Genomic DNA, 17069 nt, shown 5'->3' with positions numbered 1-17069 from the left:
GGGGAATCACCTCTCTCAGCCTACTATCTACACTTCTTCTGATGCAGCTCAGGATACAATTGGCTTTCCGGGCTGCAAACACACACTGTTGGCTTATATCCTATGTTTTATCCACTCAGGAGTATTCCCAAGTTCTCCTCCTTCTATTGTGGTTTAGCTACAGCTTTGAACAATCTTACTAGGAGATTTTACTATTTTTAATACAGGCACAAAACACTGAAGTTGTATTGAATTTTGAATCTTATTAGCATGAAATGTTAAATATGCTGGATAAGGAGATGCTGATTTATAGTAGGCACAGTCCAGTGGTGGAAACCCCAGTAAAGGGTAAGCCAAGTAAGATAAGAAGCCTTCCTTGAGAAGAGCCAAATGTTCTTGCTAAATTATTTCTAGCTGACAGCTTCCAAAGATGAATGAGGTATGGGTTTGAACTGTATTTCAGAGATTCCCAGAAAAAGGACTTATTGAAAATAGTTATGTTTTCTGGCGTGTGCATTTGAGACCTCCAATTAACAACATTTGTGAACAGAACTTTTGATAAACTCTGTGAGGAAACTTATGCTCTGCATTTTCTTGTACTCCTTCCTTTCTGCTCAAAGTTCTGTTACTGGCAGTGCTCTCTTGAGGTCTATTAAATCACCTGAGCAGCCTCTTTCCAGCCGTATCATTAAAACAACTGGCAAGGCAGGGAGCTCAGCCTGCAACAGGGATAAACTGTTATCTTTGATTCCTTTAATTTTAATTTCTTCTTGATTGGAATGAATGTACATTTATTTTTCAACAGAGAATAGTGACTTCGGTTGAGGTGAGCACTTCCTAGGGGTGATATTCAGTATAAGATTTAGGGAGACCTGCATGAAGAACACAGAACTTAATGGAGGCCATATTAACAGTTATTTCTATTGCTGGGAAGGAATTTCTTCAGTACTCATCTACTTTAGTTTTGCTGTCCCTCCCAGGGCTACCCTCTTCTTATAGCCTCACTTCTTTATAACTTCTCTTGTTGGCAGTGTGCAGTTGCAGTGCTGTTGCCCACTTACTTTGGCAGTCCTGATCGAGGGCTGAGCCAAAATACCCAGGTTTGCAGAACTGGCAGTTTGCTCCATGGGTGTTGTGCAAACACTTGATGCATTCCCCGGTGACCCTGTTACAGGATTCCGGATCTGTCAGATCAATGTTGTTGTTGCAGGGACATGGTGCACATTCCTCCCCAGAGCTTCCTGGGATTCTGTAGGACCCGCTGGGACATTCATCACACCGGGTACCTGTCAGACAGGAAGGTACAAACATGTGCTGCCTAATGAGAATTCAAGTGGATCATGCAATTTCTAGTAATACTGCTAAAAGGCTCAGACTGTCTATTCAAGTGGAAAATACCCACCTGTTTGAGACTGGTGCCCTATAACAATCCAGTAATCAGTTAAAATTACATCTCTCATACTGGAATCTGATGGAAATGTACCCTCCTCACTGCAATAGGCAAGCTGGTGTCATTGGGACCTTGTCCAGTGGCTCATCCTTGCCCAAAGACTGCTCCTTCATCACTGTCCCCAGGACCAGATCCTTCCCCACACTCCAGGAGGGTGAGTCTGGTGCCACTCAGGTGACCATGAGCCTCACCAAGACGAAGCAAGAGGAAGAAAGTTTAGAACTGAGGATATCAGGGGTCTGTGAGGACAGCAGTCCCCTGGGAAAGTACCAACAAGAATAATTTGGCCTGGCAGTGTTTCCTCAGGCAAAGCTGCTCCTGGCTCATAAAGGAACCTGGCCTAAAAAAAGGTGACAGAATTTGTTTGGTTTTAGCTCCATTGCAGGAGATATTCATAATAAACAAGGGAAGGAAAAGAGCTTCAAATTTTCCCTGTGGAAATTGAAGCTAAGTCAATGGGATCTTTGGAAGAAAGGCATCAGTTTGCTACAAAAACAATTGCATTTGGAACAGCCAAGAATGTCCCTCTCTGCAGCAGCCATTCCAACAGTAACACAGTCACTTTTGGACATGATGTCAAAGCATGTCTTTATTTGCTCCTTACCTGAATATCCCTCAAGACAATTGCAGACTATTTGTGAGGTCTGGGAGTCCTGATAACAGGAATGTGCAAAAAACCTCTTGCTTGTAGGTACTCCTGGGCACAGGCATGGGCGGCAGGGTTCTGTGTTGGAAGGGTTTCCATAATAGCCATCGATGCACCTGTCAAAACAGTCAAAAAAGCAGCAAGAATTGCCAAATGTTCCTTTTGGTCCTTGAATGTGAATCCACATTTATCTGTAATTAATTTAGGGCTCCAGGCTATTGTAATGCTATCCCCATTAGTTGCCACAGATGTATCCAGATTCAAACATGTTCTAAAATGCAAAATTAGACTTGCATTCCCAAAGTCCAGAGGAAAAAAAAAGAGAAACAAACGCACAAACACATATGTTTTCCTTTCAAGGAAAATTCACTCTGAAATATGAGAGCTGCTCCAAAAGTAATGCCTGCTGTTTTATTATGTTGATGCACGACATCAGAGGCGGTTGTTGGTGGCATAGCAGTAGAGAATGAACCTTCCCACCAATATCCCATTCCACGTTGTTGCCGTGTGACAGATGGCAGCAGAGGGGCAGTCTGACAGAATGGCATCTGACGTGGAAGTGTGTATGAAGCAAAGGTGTGGAACTGAATTCCTCCATGCAGAAAAAATTTCACCCACTGACATTCATCAGTTCATTGACATTCTTCAGTTTTGGCACTCTGATTATCCTCACCCTGGGGTGTGGACCTCCTGTGGTAGCACAGGGCAGGAAGTGTTTCAGACTCCCATTTTTAATCCACTTGCTACCTACATGCACAATAGCTAACAGTTGTATTGTCCAAATGCACTGCAAGACAAGCTCCATGGGTTTCATGGGGAAATGCTCTTTAAAGAGAATGAGAGGCACAATCCAGCCAAATCAAACTAACTGGCAGATGAATTCAGTTGATGTCCATGCTGAACTCTGTACCTCTACCAGATCATAGAATGAAAAGGGAGCATTGTTTGGAGTGGGATGGAAACACGTGGGACAAGTCATTTGCTGGTCATACGGAAACGATATGAATCAGCAAACAGAGCACGTTTATTTAAGCTCCTCGGAGATAACTGCAGGTGTTAAAATGAATATTCAGCTCTAGCTTAGCTTCTTGGCAGTTTTAAAGGCAGAGCAGACCTGGTATTGCAGGTCCACTACCTTGCACAGGCCCTGAAGCACATCACACAGCACCCATGTCTCAAATGCCATCTTAAGGACAGCCCACTGCAGTGCTGTGTGCATGCTGCACCACTGCCCATCCCAGAGAATGAATCTTCCCTCTAACATTTGCCCAAAAATGGATACTTGCCATTTAGGAGTGACACCCAGGTTGACTCTGGCTTTTGCTACGACTTCAGTTAAGGTCACTGATGCATTGTTGGAATATAGGTGAGGCCCCAGCAAAGCATGTATTCCAGAGTGCTGGTTTTCATGTGTGTTGTGCAGTGCTGCCCATCCCCTCACCTTTCGCAGTGGCTTCCAGCTGTAAACCTGCTGCAGTTCAGGCACTCTCCGGTCACTGGGTTGCAAAGCTCTGCAAAGCCATGACATAGGCAAGGGCGGCAGTGGGGAAAGCCAAAGTACCCAGGCAGGCATTGGCTGCAGCGCCGGCCATCAACATCCCGGAGGCAGGCACACTGCCCTGTCACCTGGTCACACAACGAGCTCACTGAGCCCTGCGGGTGGCACTCACACGCTGGAAAACACCAAAAGCAAAGCCGTACCCTCAGCACATCCTCATCACACAGCCACCACCGGCTCTGCTTGAAGGCAGGGCAGGCAGTGGGGATGCCAAGGCTGTTAAATATGGAAACAGTTTTTGTATTGCTTCATGAGGAAAAGGATTTGGGGAGGTTAGCTGACAGTTGGCAGAACTTGAGCCAGTCGTATGTACAGGTAGCCAAGAAGGCCAACAGCATCCTGGGTTGTATCAAAAACAGTGCATCCAGCAGGAGGAGGGAGGGGATTGTACCCCTGTTCTCAGCACCTTGAGTACTGTGTTCAGTTTTGGGCTCCTCACTGCAAGAAAGACATTGAAGCCCTGGAGAGTGTCCAGAGAAAGGGAACAGAGCTGTGACGGGTCTGAGATTGGGATGGTTCAGTCTGGAGAAGGGGAGGCTCAGAGGAGATCTTATCAATCTTTACACCTGCCTGAAAGGAGGTTGAGACAAGGTGGGGGTCAGACTCTGCTCCCATGTAATAGCAATAGGACGAGAGGGGATGGCCTTAAGTTGTGCAAGAGGAGGTTCAGGTTGGATATTAGGAATGATTTCATCTACAAAAGAGTGGTGAGGCACTGGCACAGGCTGACCAGGGAGGTGGGGGAGTCGCTGCCCCTGGAGGTGTTCAAGAAATGTGGAGATGAGGCACTGAGGAGCATGGGTTAGTGGGCATGGTGAAAATGGGCTGATGGTTGGATTAGATAATCTTAGAGGTCCTTTCCAACCTTTATAATTCTATGATTCTATGAATAATAGTGTCTTCAAAGCCCAACAAAGTTGGAGTGTGTATGGAAAGCCAATTACTGATGTTAGTACTGGTGGCAGAACTGGTACTGGGGCAGTGGTGTCAGTACTGGGTGCTGAGTACTCACGGTAGCAGCCATGGAAACCGAAGCCGTAGCTGCCTGCAGAGCAAGTGTCACAGCAACGCCCCACAACATTGGCTTTGCAATGGCACTGTCCTCCCAGTCTGCTGCAGCTGGCATTCAGCGAGCCCTGGGGATTGCACTTGCATGCTGCCAACAGGAAAGAAAGTCAAGTCAGATTTGGTTAAAAAACAAAAGATGTAAAAATCTTGTAGGTTTTGCGCTTGAAAGGAAGAACCTGACTGCTGCTCATTGGAGATTAACTAACCACCATCAGCCATGGTTTGTTATTTGATGCTACAGCAATAATGCATCACCAGCACAACTCTTGGTGTTGGACCACTGTGCTCAGGGTACTGCTTCAGACTATGTGTGGGAGAAGTCAGAAAGGGGTGTAGAGAAATGGAGATCTACACAGAGATAGCCTGAAGTCTAGAAGTATTTGATATAAACATGCACCCTGCTGTGGCACTGGACATGATAGGAAAGCAATGCTTTTAGACTGGATAGAAGGATGAAGTTTTACAGTAAGGGTACTGATGCACAGTCACAGGTTGCTCTGAGATGTAGTTGAAGCCTTGTCCTTGGAGGCATTCAAGGTCAGGCTGGACAGGGCTCTGAGCACTTGACCTAGCTGTAGGTGTCCTTCTTGCAAGGGAGCTGGACTAGACGACCTTTAAAAGTCTCTTCCAACTCAAACAATTCTATGATCTTTCAATGCTTAGCCTGCCCCTATTTGCTGCTTTCTGGACACCTCAGACTATGTTGCTGAATGAAGCTGCTCTGCTAACTCACAGTGAATGCTTGTCCAGGACACTCAGATGCCAGTGCTAGAAAGCCAAAGTAAGAATCCCACCACTGTGAGGAACAGGCTTACCGGGTAGCTAGTACAGCCCAAACTTAAGTGGTTTAGGACATTTCCTAACAATTCAAACCACACCTGCTACTCCCCTTACACTGGGATACCACTAAGATTTTCTTGCTGAATGTCTAGCAGCAAATCAGCCTGTGTGCTGCTGTGCCTGGAGTCCTACCAAGCATCCATCTGGCCTGCAGTGTCTGGAGAGGGGGCTTAAAATCCTTTGTTATTTTCTACCAGACAAAAACAACCAAACTTTTGTTCTGGCCATTTGGTGAAGCTGGTTGCAATGCTCTTCAGAAAGCATACAAGCATTGCTTATGTGCTTTTGCTGCTTGGAAAGCCAATGGTATCCTGGGCTCCATCAGAAGAGGAGTGGCCAGCAGGGCCAACATCCAGCTTCTGCCAGCTTCCAGGGGCAGCACGCACAGGGTGGGGGGTTTGCAAACCACTCCTGGGTGGCACTCACACTGAGAGGAGCACTGGTCCTGGGACTGTGAACATCACTATAGATGTTGGAGTGGCCAGCAGGGAGAGAAAGGTGGTTGTGTCCCTCTGCTCTGCCCTTGTGAGGCCCCATCTGTAGTACTGCATCCAGGTCTGGGGCCTCCAGTACAGAAAAGACATAGAGCTGTTGGAGGGGGTCCAGAGGAGGGCCACAAAGATGATCAGAGTGCTCCAGCACCTCCCCTATGAAGACAGGCTGAGGGAGCTGGGCTTGTTCATCCTGGAGAAGGCTGCAAGGCGACCTAATTGCAGTCTTCCAGTATTTAAAAGCGGTTTATACAAGAATCAACTTTTTACTTGGGTAGATAGTGATAGGGCAAGGGGGAATAGCTTTAAGCTCAAGGAAAAATGTTTAGATTGGATGTCAGGAGGAAACTCTTCACAGACAGAGTGGAGAGGTGCTGGAGCAGGCTGCCCAGAGAGGCTGTGGATGCTCTGTCCCTGAAGGTGTTCAAACCCAGGTTGGATGGGGCCCTGGGCAGCCTGGCCTAGTACCAGATCTGGAGGTTGGTGGCTCTGACTGTGGCAGGGAGGTTGGAATTTGATGATCCTTGGCATACTTTCTAATCCAAGACATTCTACGGTTCTACGATTGCTCCACCGTGAGGGCATCAAGACCCTTGGCTTTTCATCAGCCAAGCCACATGGAGAAGTTTGCTTTGGGTTGGATAGGATGCATCCTGCATGCTCAGATTGACTTCATTGATATACACCACCTCAGCCAAATGTCCAACAAACTGAAGGGAGAATAGCAGTGCCCTGGCAGCTGCCCGCATGCAGGCCTTACCGACGGCGCCGTGGTGAAGGCGGGCTGACATGCTGGCTATCAGCCGAGTGCATGCCTCAGGCAGCACATGAGGACCGACTTCCGATGCAATTTCAACACAGTGATATTTCTGGTAGTCATCTAAATCCTTTTTGCTGCATAAGTTCTCCATGGAGTTGATTCTGGGAATAAGTCCAAGCTTTGGCGTTAAGAGGAAAGGAAAATATTTCTGCTTAGATATGCTGAAAACCAGAATTTCCCACATCCTCCGACGGTGCTGCACATGGCAAGGACAGAGGCCTGGAGCACTGCTTTTCTAAATCTAAATTCACATTTATTCTGAAGGTCTAGACATTCCCCAAGTTCTTCAAATAAAAGAGACTGCGTACAAAAAGTCAGATTATAGTAAGACCTCGGGTACAAGCACAGAAATGTTGCTGCTAAGAGGTGCCATGTTTACAACCCCAAAAGAAGCATCTGGCCAAAAATTTTACTTGTACTACTGCGATAAGGAAAAAAAAATCAGCTGCAGACTCTATGTCCAAGTATGGTCAGCCCTTGTCACATCCAGTTCTATGGAAATAATTAGAGGAATGAATTTCTAAATGTTTTTCTCAAGAGAAGGACCCAAAACCAACACCCACTTTCTGCCTTGTTGGAAATTGAGGAAATGTCTGCACACCATTCCCAGGAAAACATAGAACTAATTTTACTTTTCCAGTGTCAGGGCCCATCTCTAAATATATCCATGCTTTTTAAATTATATTCAGATGTATTATGAGCATTTTCAAAACCTCTAGGTGAATGAAGAACTGAAGAATGTGTGCCTAACCACAGCATCTTGTTGGCATATGTGGAGCATGCTCATAATGAATGAGCAACCAACAGATGTACATACACTGGCTATTAACACATGCAACATTATGACTTGATGTCCTGCTACAGTATCACTCCATAAAAATGTTCAATGATATAATCCCATCTTTCCATAAACAAAGGAAGCCAGTACCAATGGAGGTAAACAGAAGTACACTTCCCTGAATTTCTGATGAAACACGTTATAAGTGAGTTTTAAATGTTTGGGTGACTCTGTTTAACAAAACAAACAAAGAAACAACAAGCGACCAAACAAAAAACATTTCAGAGTGGTATAAATACAACCTCGTGGGAGCTGAGACAGTATTACTCACAGAGTCGATCAAGATGAATGATTTAGCCTTTGGGTCAGAGGCAGAGGGCTGAGAAAAATACACATCCACAGTGTACTGGGCTCCTGGCTCCAGGCAGACTGCGGTCTGCAGCAGTGCAATCCTGGTTAGCAGAGACACAGAACTGTCACAGCCAGCAGGGAAGGGCTCTCCCCAGAGCAGGACAGGGCAAGCAGTGGGGTGCTGCGGGTTTTCCCGGCCCTCCCACCTACTCTATTCCTTACATAGGTGCAAACTGAAAAACTGGTTTTGAAAATAGTCTAGGATGGTGTCTTTAGGTCATTATACCCTTCTAATACTGAAATTGCTTTAGCTGGTCCTCCATCAAAGAAATCAGCCTTAAGCAGGACCTAAGGCTGCTCTCCTGGCTTGGCAAAACATAGCCAGGCTGGGATGGGGGCATCTGCTTCCTCCTGCACTCCTCTGGGTTGCAGGGTGTTATCATGCAGCAGAGGCAGGAAATACCACACATGCGTTTGCAATAAGCCCACTTTCCCACAGATTTATCATGCTGCAATGTTTCAGTGAGAGATTTGCATGCAGAAAATCTACAGAGACATACAGAAATAGACAGACCTCTTTGTAGCTGGGAGGGCCAAAAGAAGAGGCTCCTGTGAAAAAACGTTGGCTTTGCAGTGCTGTCCTGATGAAACATCTGTGGACTGGATGGCAATACTTGCTAACCAGTCCTCTAAGGTCTATGAACAAAAAACACAAGTTACGATAATTTAGTAATTTTATTAGGAACAACTTTTTCTCAGCAAGAGTGTTGAGGCACCAGCACAGGCTGCCCAGGGCGGTGGTGAAGTCACTGTCCATGGAGGTGTTCAAGAAAAGGGTCAGTGCGGCACTAAGGGATGTGGTCAGTGGGCATGAAAGGTTGGACTACATGACCTTAGAGGTTGTTTCCAACCTTTATGATTCTATGATTATACTGAAAAACTCTCCTTGTCATGGTTTCTGAAAGCCAGGTGATGATTGTACATAGCAATGACAAAACAGATTTTCCCATTGTCTTTTAGAGGACTAGAAATAATGTTATTTGGGAAAAAATGCATTGTATTTGAACAACAGTAATGGAAATGGGACCTCAGCTGGTGCAGATGGCTCTGTTAAAGCCATTGGAGATGTTTCCTTTCTCAGCACAGTGCTGTCCCAGAGATATCCCTCACCATGTGCCTCCTCTCACATCTAATAAGGAATAACAAACATAAATGACTTTGCAACAAAAGTCCTTAAACTTCAGCAGTTTCATCCAGTCCCGAGAAGGGAAAAGCAACATAAAATCAGCCCACTGCAAAATTATTCTCATGCTTTTAGTCAGTGGGAGTTTTGTTTGCCTCAAAATGACAGGAAAAGAATAGAATACATAAGATAGGAGTATCTTGAGTGGGGGGATTGTCCCAGGGAGCTAGGAAGAGAAGGAGGAAGGCATGCATAAATACTCATAGGGAAAAAACACTTTCATGCATCTCTGAACACACAGATGCAGACTTGGATTTAACCAGATTTGGATTAACAGATTTCCCTAGACGTGTCTTCATCACTGAGAAATTTTGTCCAGGCACAAAATAAGATTTTGGCTAATATTCTAAGGTTTTCACACATCTTAGAGCACAGCTGGAGCAACTGGGAAGGTGGATGACTGCAAAAGTCCTGGATAAACATCTGTATGCACAGTTAGCACGCTCCTCTCCTGCCTTTGTCCTCATTGTTCTCCCCACAAAATCTCAGCTAAAAATACAAGATTCCCATCTGAAGCAGATGCATTTTGCTGGTGTCTGATATGTGAAAAGAAGTCCAGTCCAAGTAGGGGTAACAAATGGGGAGCTCCAGACAATGACACCTTGGCTAATACTAAGAAAACACTTGTGCTTTTCTAAATATGAGTGGAAAGGGTTAAAGGAATTGGAAGAATGCATGTTTATCTGTTGGTGAAGATTAAAAAGCAAACAATTTTCATTTTAAATGTAAAAAGTAGGAGTTGCCATCTCCTACAACTGGCAAAATAGATCATGCGTCTGTCACAACATCACAAGATGTGCAAGCCATCACCAATACCTCAGGCTCGTAACGAATTGCGATAGTGAAGTCCATAGCCACGGGAATGTTGTCGATGGCAAATCTCAGCCCAGCTCCATTGGGAACACGGGCAAAGCCAGGGCCCGTCCAAGTGACAGCTCGACCTGTGCTGGGCTGCCTGAAAACCACCTCCAGGGCTGGGTCCTGTCCCCGCTCAGCTGCACCCTGCAAAGACATGCGGGCATTGTCGGCATCACAGCCAAGTTACAAACAGGCAAATTTGGAAAAAAAAGAAAGGAACTATTTTTGTTGTCTTAATTACTTGTCTCAGCCAGCAGTCAGCCTCGTTTCTGGACACGCTCTTGATCTGCATGCTAAGAACTCTCCCAAATGTGGGAAGTTTAGCATCACAGACAGAGGAAAAGCACAACAAGAAGGTTTAGATTAATCTATCCATCTCTGTATATTTGGTACCTCCAGGAAAACTTTCAATGGATTGAACTTGACTTTGTATGTGGCTGGACTTTCCATTGTAAGCTGAACAAATAAATATCAGTATGTACGACTAAGCTGACTTGCAACAATAGAGTATTTAAACAGAGTACGTACTATGTTAACATTTAGGTACACTTAAATGTTGTAGATGTCTGGCAAGCAAACCAAACAAAAAAGAGGTGTCGTGGTTTTATGATTTTTGGTATTGGGATTCCACATCATAACATCATGTAGTGCATTAAGAGTTAAAGAGTTAAGGCTCCAGCTCTGTGGATCATCGATAATTCTGGGTGTACCTGTCTCAGAAGAGAAGAAGAACTCCATTCCCCAGAGGACTGTGCTATGCTTTGCATTTTTATGTATTTACGCTCAGAGGGAAAGATAAAAACTGTCTGCGGTCACGGGACACTCTCTTTCCTTTAGGATAGACTCAGCAGTGGGTGCTCGCTGCCGTCCGCCTTCAGCGTTAGCGTAAGGCCTTGGGTTTATTGGACACTCTCTCTTGCTCATTTTATTTGATTTATTAGCTTCAATTCCGATTATATTGTATTCTATTGTGTTATTTTGCTTTCCAATATCTATTTAGCAAATTGGCTTTCCTCCTCAGATCGTTGCTGCTGCTTTGTTTCTAGGCCCATCTCCCTTTTCCTTTTTCCCTTTCCCCCTTCCCCTTTCCTGGGGTGTGGGTCTGTGGGTCCCCTGCACCAATTGTCACGGAACTGGGCCGAGCCAGCCTGGTAAACCATTGACAAAAGGATTTTAGCTTTCCTGGGGATTTTCCTTTCTAAACAATTAATTCAAACTGAGCCTTCAGTGGCACTGGGAAAAGCAAAACAAGCCTACCTATGTGAATTATAAAAAGTGCAGCTCAAACGTCTGCTAAAAGGACTGATTTCATTCTGTCTGGATTGTGATGCGTAGGACTGTCAATTCCACATGCATAGACACATCCTTTCCGTCTGCTGCAAGATTAAAGTTAGCATATGTTATAACCTCTGTAAATAACAAAGCACTAATTTACCTGCCCAAGTCCAGCTTTTCTTACACTTCGTTTTTTGCTCCTGTTTAGCACAATCTTTCCATCTTCAATCATGAACTCATATCCTCGCTTCTGGAAGTAGATGTCACACCTTGGGAGAGTGGTTGGTTTTACCTATAAAGTAGAAGTAATGAGACAGGAGGCAGCATCACTTCAGCAATTTTGAAGGGCTGGGAAGCAGCTAACAGGAAATCCAAATCCCTGTTCTTGGAACAAGCTGCATTCTCTGCTGAGTGAAACCCTGTAACATGGCCCAGCAACTGCTGGAAACCCTTTTCCCTCACTCTCTTACAATTAGGTTACACTTCTTCTCATAAACTGTGTCCCACACATCTGTTTTCCATTCAGTTACTGGACAGTAGGATGAATGCTGTCTGTGATTATAGCGAAATATTTATGGATGTGACCTGCAAATAAACATTTTTTTAATTATTACTTCTCCATTGCTTCTGGACAAAACATTGGAGAAGAAATTTTAGTAACATGTAGGCAGCGGAAGGGACACATTCCAGCAAGATGAGGTGTGTACTGTGCATGGGGGAAAATCTACCCCAATTTTGAGGAATAAATAAATAAATGTTCTAAAAACATTATGGATGGATGCCAAATTCTTAAGGAAATCAGGCTGCAATCAGTTTCTTTATATAATGCAACAGGAATTTATTCTAGATCAGCTCACACCTGAGGAGCAGCAAGGGTAGGTCAGCACAGCATGTAGTAATAGCCAAAGTTATGGAAGATGAGGGAGACAAAGAAGAACTGAGGATGGTCAAGGGACTTGCTTTGTATCAATCATCATACGGATCCATTTTCCATATGATGCCTGAAAAGACAACTACATACCAAGGGTGCAGAGCCGGAAAGGGGCGTTGCATGCTCAGCTTCATAAATATAATAATCCAGGGGCAAAAAGAAGTATCCTGGGGCTGGCTTGTTGCACTGGCGGCCCACAGTGTTGGGAAGGCACTTGCACTGACCGTCCTCCTGTGAGCACCTAGGGCAGGAGTTGGTACAGGGAGGATGTGAGCACAGCACTGCTGGGTCTTCACAGCATGAGAGCAGCTCAGCTCCACCTTTGTTTCAGCTCAATTTTGTTTCTTCTACTGTGGGACTGTCTCCACTTTTAAACTTCTTCCCATCACCTGCTCTCTCTGTTTCCTCTGTCCAGTGCTGCATTTATTTAGTTCTGTTTCATCACGTAGGAGATATGATGTGTCATGACTTTCTCCATCTATTCTATTACCAGAAGAGTAGATCCTCTTCTTTTCTGATCATTTGTTGCCATCTATTTCTGAATCCATTTCTCATACCTATTTTAATATCTAGTACCATATCCGTTCTTAAGCATCTACCTCGTACTTTTAGAAACAGGACATGAGGTTACTAGCATCTTTGATTTGAGTTATATGGTAGTTTTCACATATTTGTGCTCATTTCATGCATCAGATGATGGCTAGCTTGGATTTCTTGCTGACAAATACAAGCCAAGGAAACTGAGGATCTGTTCTGCAGCATTCGACTGTATCTAAAAGGTAAGACTTTAGCCCAACAGGGTCTTGGGGAAGCCCATGTGAAACAAAACTGGCCTCTCGATTAATATGTTTTCAATATGAGCCAATGCTAAAGGAAAAAAAAAAAAGGATTAAAAATATTTTTCTAGCTTTTCAAGTGTGGAAAGGAGGCTAAGTTAAAAATGTCACTTGTACCTTCTAATTTCCACTGATATTAGGGCCAATGTTTCTCTCAAACTATACAACTAGTATTTTGTATTAAACTAATCTTGAGTCCAGCTGATCTAAAACTGGTGTTGAAGGTATAAGATAAATCCCCTTTAAAATCACAGCTAGATCTCCAAAATCCCAGCATGACTTTATATTCTTTGTACGTGATGAAATTATGCCTACATATTATTTTCCCACTGAGTACTGAGACTCTACTAACCTAGCTAAAAATGCAATGAAAGAGTTTGTGAAAATAAAAAATAAGACATAACTTGAAGAAGAATATTAACTTACAAGTTATCCTGGGATCCACCAGGGTCACAGTCACATGGAGAGCAGCCATACGTGCTCTTTCCAAGACCCCAGTATCCCACCTGGGGTAAAAAGAAAGATTTTTCTTAATAGCAAGTATTAAAGACAACATAATCTATTCCTTTGGATGAGTGATGCTCTAGTCCACTCCTGGGAGGCCTGCCTGTGCTTGGTCACGTGAGACTGCTCTCATACCAGAATGCATGGGCGCTCAGGCACTGTGAGAAGAACCAGGTATTTGTCCACCTGTGCAAATGAGTTGCTCCAGAAACAGCAAAGATAACATTGCATTTCCTTTCCTTTCTGTGGGTGCTGCTTCTGGTGCAAGTTGATTGCACTAACTTTCGCAAGCAGTAAAAAAGAACCGAATGTGTCCATAAGAGTGTCCACGCCAAAGGGAAGAGTATGGCTGTAAAATTAATTTGTATTTTGACTAAATCTAATTGTTTACCTTTTGGGTAATGATTGATCCCTTCGTGAGAAAAGGAAAAAGACTATGAGCTCCTGTTTTTTGTGAGAATACTGACTGCAAATATTCTGAGAGCAGCTAAGTCCACAGATAGGACAGGGTGTCAGTATTTCACAGCATAAGGCACAGAGGATGCTTTTTTCCATTCATATTTCTTTATTATCCAGAGTCTGCTAAGGAGAGGTTGTGACTGAATCTAAGGACATCTTCAGACTCTGAACAAAGGCCATTTTCAGCTCTTCACTGCCTTCCTCATTGGTGAGCACAATCCTAGTACATGAACACAAAGTGAGCCCAATGGAAGCTCAAACTCAAAGAGACAAACCCTGAAGCTGTCCCATGCCAGGGTGGAGACACTTCCTTGGTAAAAAACAGATGGTCTTCATTTCCCTAAATAGCCTCCTCACACAAGAAATGACACTGCATACACGGAGCCAATGCCATTTTCTCCTTTGATGAAATGCCATACCAGAGCCCACAGGAAGGCAGGAGATGGGAGAGGAGACTTCTAAAACAACATGCAAAGAAAGCCAGCACAAAGGAACAACAAAAACTGCCCAGACACATACAACACATTTCTCACAGCGCTGACCCGTGGCGAACCGCTGGCAGAGGCACTTCCCAGTGGCAGGGTCACAGACAGAGAAAGGCAAAGTGCCGGCGGCATCACAGTTGCAGGCTGTGGAGAGAGGAATGTGTGGTTGCCTCAGTTGGTCCTGGTGACAGAAGCAGGGGTGGAATGCATCTATCAGCAAGCCTCGCTCTGAGGAATGGCTGGCTGGAAGCTATCACAGCCAGGCAGCAGCTCCCTTAGTCTACAAAGTGTATAGCAGCATGAAGAGCCCCCAGATACTCACTAAAGAATTTAAGCACCAGGCAGAGGAGGCAAAATGCATAACAAGCACCTCAGCCAGAAGGTGCCTTCAGACCTCAGAAGGTTTGTTTCTGGCCCACGTGCATCTTACATCAGTGATGTTTTGAGCATGGAAACTAGAATGTGAGTGGAGTGTGCAGACTGGAGTGGCATTTCCATTTCCTATTTCCCTAAAAGCAACATATCTACCTCCCAATGAATAGCTTCTAAATACATTTAAAAGAACAGTTCTGTCTGTGACTTCCCAGAAAGAGCCAGAAGTGTCTTCTGAAGATGCTTGGATTAGCTACTGGGGACCTTAAGGATAGCAGGCAGAGCATCGCAGCCCAGGCACTGCTGCCCTAAGTGGGGAGAACTGCATTAGGAAACACATCGAGCACATCTGCTGTGTGATACCTCGGCTGAGATTGGAAATCTGTGTGGATGAGCTGCTCTGGATCCATGTTACTGTTCCTGAAGCTGGCACTGGGCTCTTCAGCACCATCTTGTCACTGCATGAGGCTGAGCAGAGCCTGAGCTATTCATTCAACTTTGTGCTAAGCTTGCTTCTAACCCAGTCACCAAGGGAGGTGTTTATAACTTCCCTTTCCAACTAAATTGTATACTTAACAACCTTTCTATTAACAATAGCCTGATCTACTATAACACACTATGTATTCTGCTAGCGATTTCACTTATTTTCACTCCTGACAACCTTTGCTTTTCTCAGATGCTGTACCAATCTCATGTCCTTGACATGAGATCATAGCACGCAATAGGACGTTTTTTGACATACAGAGTATCCATGAGTTACTGTGCATTTAACTATTCCCATCTCTTAAAAATACTTCGCGAAGAAGAACAATAGTGATGGTTTACATACGCTGGCAGCCCAGGGGGTCACTGCCTCTCAGCCCAAAGTAGTTGGCCTTGCACTTGTGGCAGCGGACACCCTCCACGTTCTCCTTGCACAGGCACCGGCCTGCCACCGTTCCCAGCACTGAGTCTGTGTGGCTTTCACATGCACCACGGTGCAGTGTGCCCTCTGGTTCGCAGCTGCAGGCTATAGGCAGTCAAAAAGACATAGGAAAGCATAATTTAGATACAGGCATGAAACTGCAATTGTACCACTGCAGTTAAAGTTCAGTGTTGTGAAGACTAGAGATGTCTATCCTCACCTGCCATGATGGTTGCTTCACATTTAATGCACAGTCACTATTAAGAAACATTTCAAGAGGGTTTCCAAGATCTGCTTTTCCTCTGAGGAGAGTTACAATCCTCACTTTGCTAGAAATTTACCCTTGGCCTTAGGCAGAAATGGGTTTTGCTCATCCATTCCTGACATTCTTCCTCTGGGGAGAAGCAAGGCTCTGTGCTTTTGGGGATGCTTTTGTGAAAGCTGCAGTGTACCAAGGAGCTGCCTACCCAGGGATGGCCTGAATTGGCCGTGGCTGAGTAATTTGCTAGAAAGGATGGGATCAGCAGGGGCCACTGTCTTCATAATACATCTCACTTTCTGTTTGCATCTTATAGGTTCATAAACACTTTAGCAGACGCATACAAGTATGGGGATGCAATAGTGCCCAAAGCAAATAGAAGTTAAAACAGGGAAGCTTACGGAGGCATGCATGAGGGTCTGAGATGGCTTTGCGTGGATCCTGGTAAAAGAAGAGCTTGCATTGGTCACAGTGCTGCCCTGTGGTGTTGTGCTGACAGTCCTCGCAGACCCCACCGCTGACCCCACCACTGGCCTGGTACACAGCCATGTCAAAGTGGCACCTGCCAGAGTGGCCATTGCAGTTACAGCCTGCAGCCAGAAACAAATGGGAGATAATTAACACCACAATTCCTATTGTGTCTTGCCACCACTGTGTCTACTTGTACCACAGGTTTACCCATGTGGTTTCAATGTTCCAGCAAGATTACATCCTCCCAGTCCCTGTACTTTACTACTGGGGGCAGATTGCAGCACCTAGATTCTGTAAACAATGCTTATATTGCAAATTCTGGTTTTGATGCCATCAAGAATATGAATTGGATTTCATATATCTCAGAGAAGGAATATAATGATGCTAAGACTGGGGACTAATTGAAAAAAAAAAAAAAAAAAAAAAAACCCAAACACAAAAACAAGGCTGAAACACAAGACAGTGGAAAAATTTTGGAGAGAAGGGGAAGA

At 44.7% G+C, this 17069-nt stretch overlaps 1 protein-coding gene across 1 annotated transcript in view; it reads right to left on the bottom strand.

Annotated features, from left to right (window-relative positions):
* Positions 1-17069, bottom strand: part of LAMB4 (laminin subunit beta 4) — a 53301-nt gene that overhangs the window by 16276 nt on the left and 19956 nt on the right. Inside the window, 13 exon segments of the mRNA XM_065743599.1 lie at positions 1041-1265; positions 2034-2191; positions 3517-3748; positions 4646-4789; positions 6793-6970; positions 7962-8082; positions 8556-8677; positions 10041-10226; positions 12379-12529; positions 13551-13630; positions 14607-14716; positions 15774-15953; positions 16509-16697. Coding sequence (XP_065599671.1) covers positions 1041-1265; positions 2034-2191; positions 3517-3748; positions 4646-4789; positions 6793-6970; positions 7962-8082; positions 8556-8677; positions 10041-10226; positions 12379-12529; positions 13551-13630; positions 14607-14716; positions 15774-15953; positions 16509-16697 — 2076 coding nt within the window.

Source organism: Cyrtonyx montezumae, unplaced genomic scaffold, assembly GCF_038088225.1.
Source record: "Cyrtonyx montezumae isolate F1298 unplaced genomic scaffold, pur_monq_1.0 scaffold_3, whole genome shotgun sequence".
In the NCBI taxonomy this organism is placed as follows: Eukaryota; Metazoa; Chordata; class Aves; order Galliformes; family Odontophoridae; genus Cyrtonyx; species Cyrtonyx montezumae.
The sequence above is the reverse complement of the archived record's forward strand: the minus strand, read 5'-3'. Positions and strand labels throughout refer to the sequence as shown.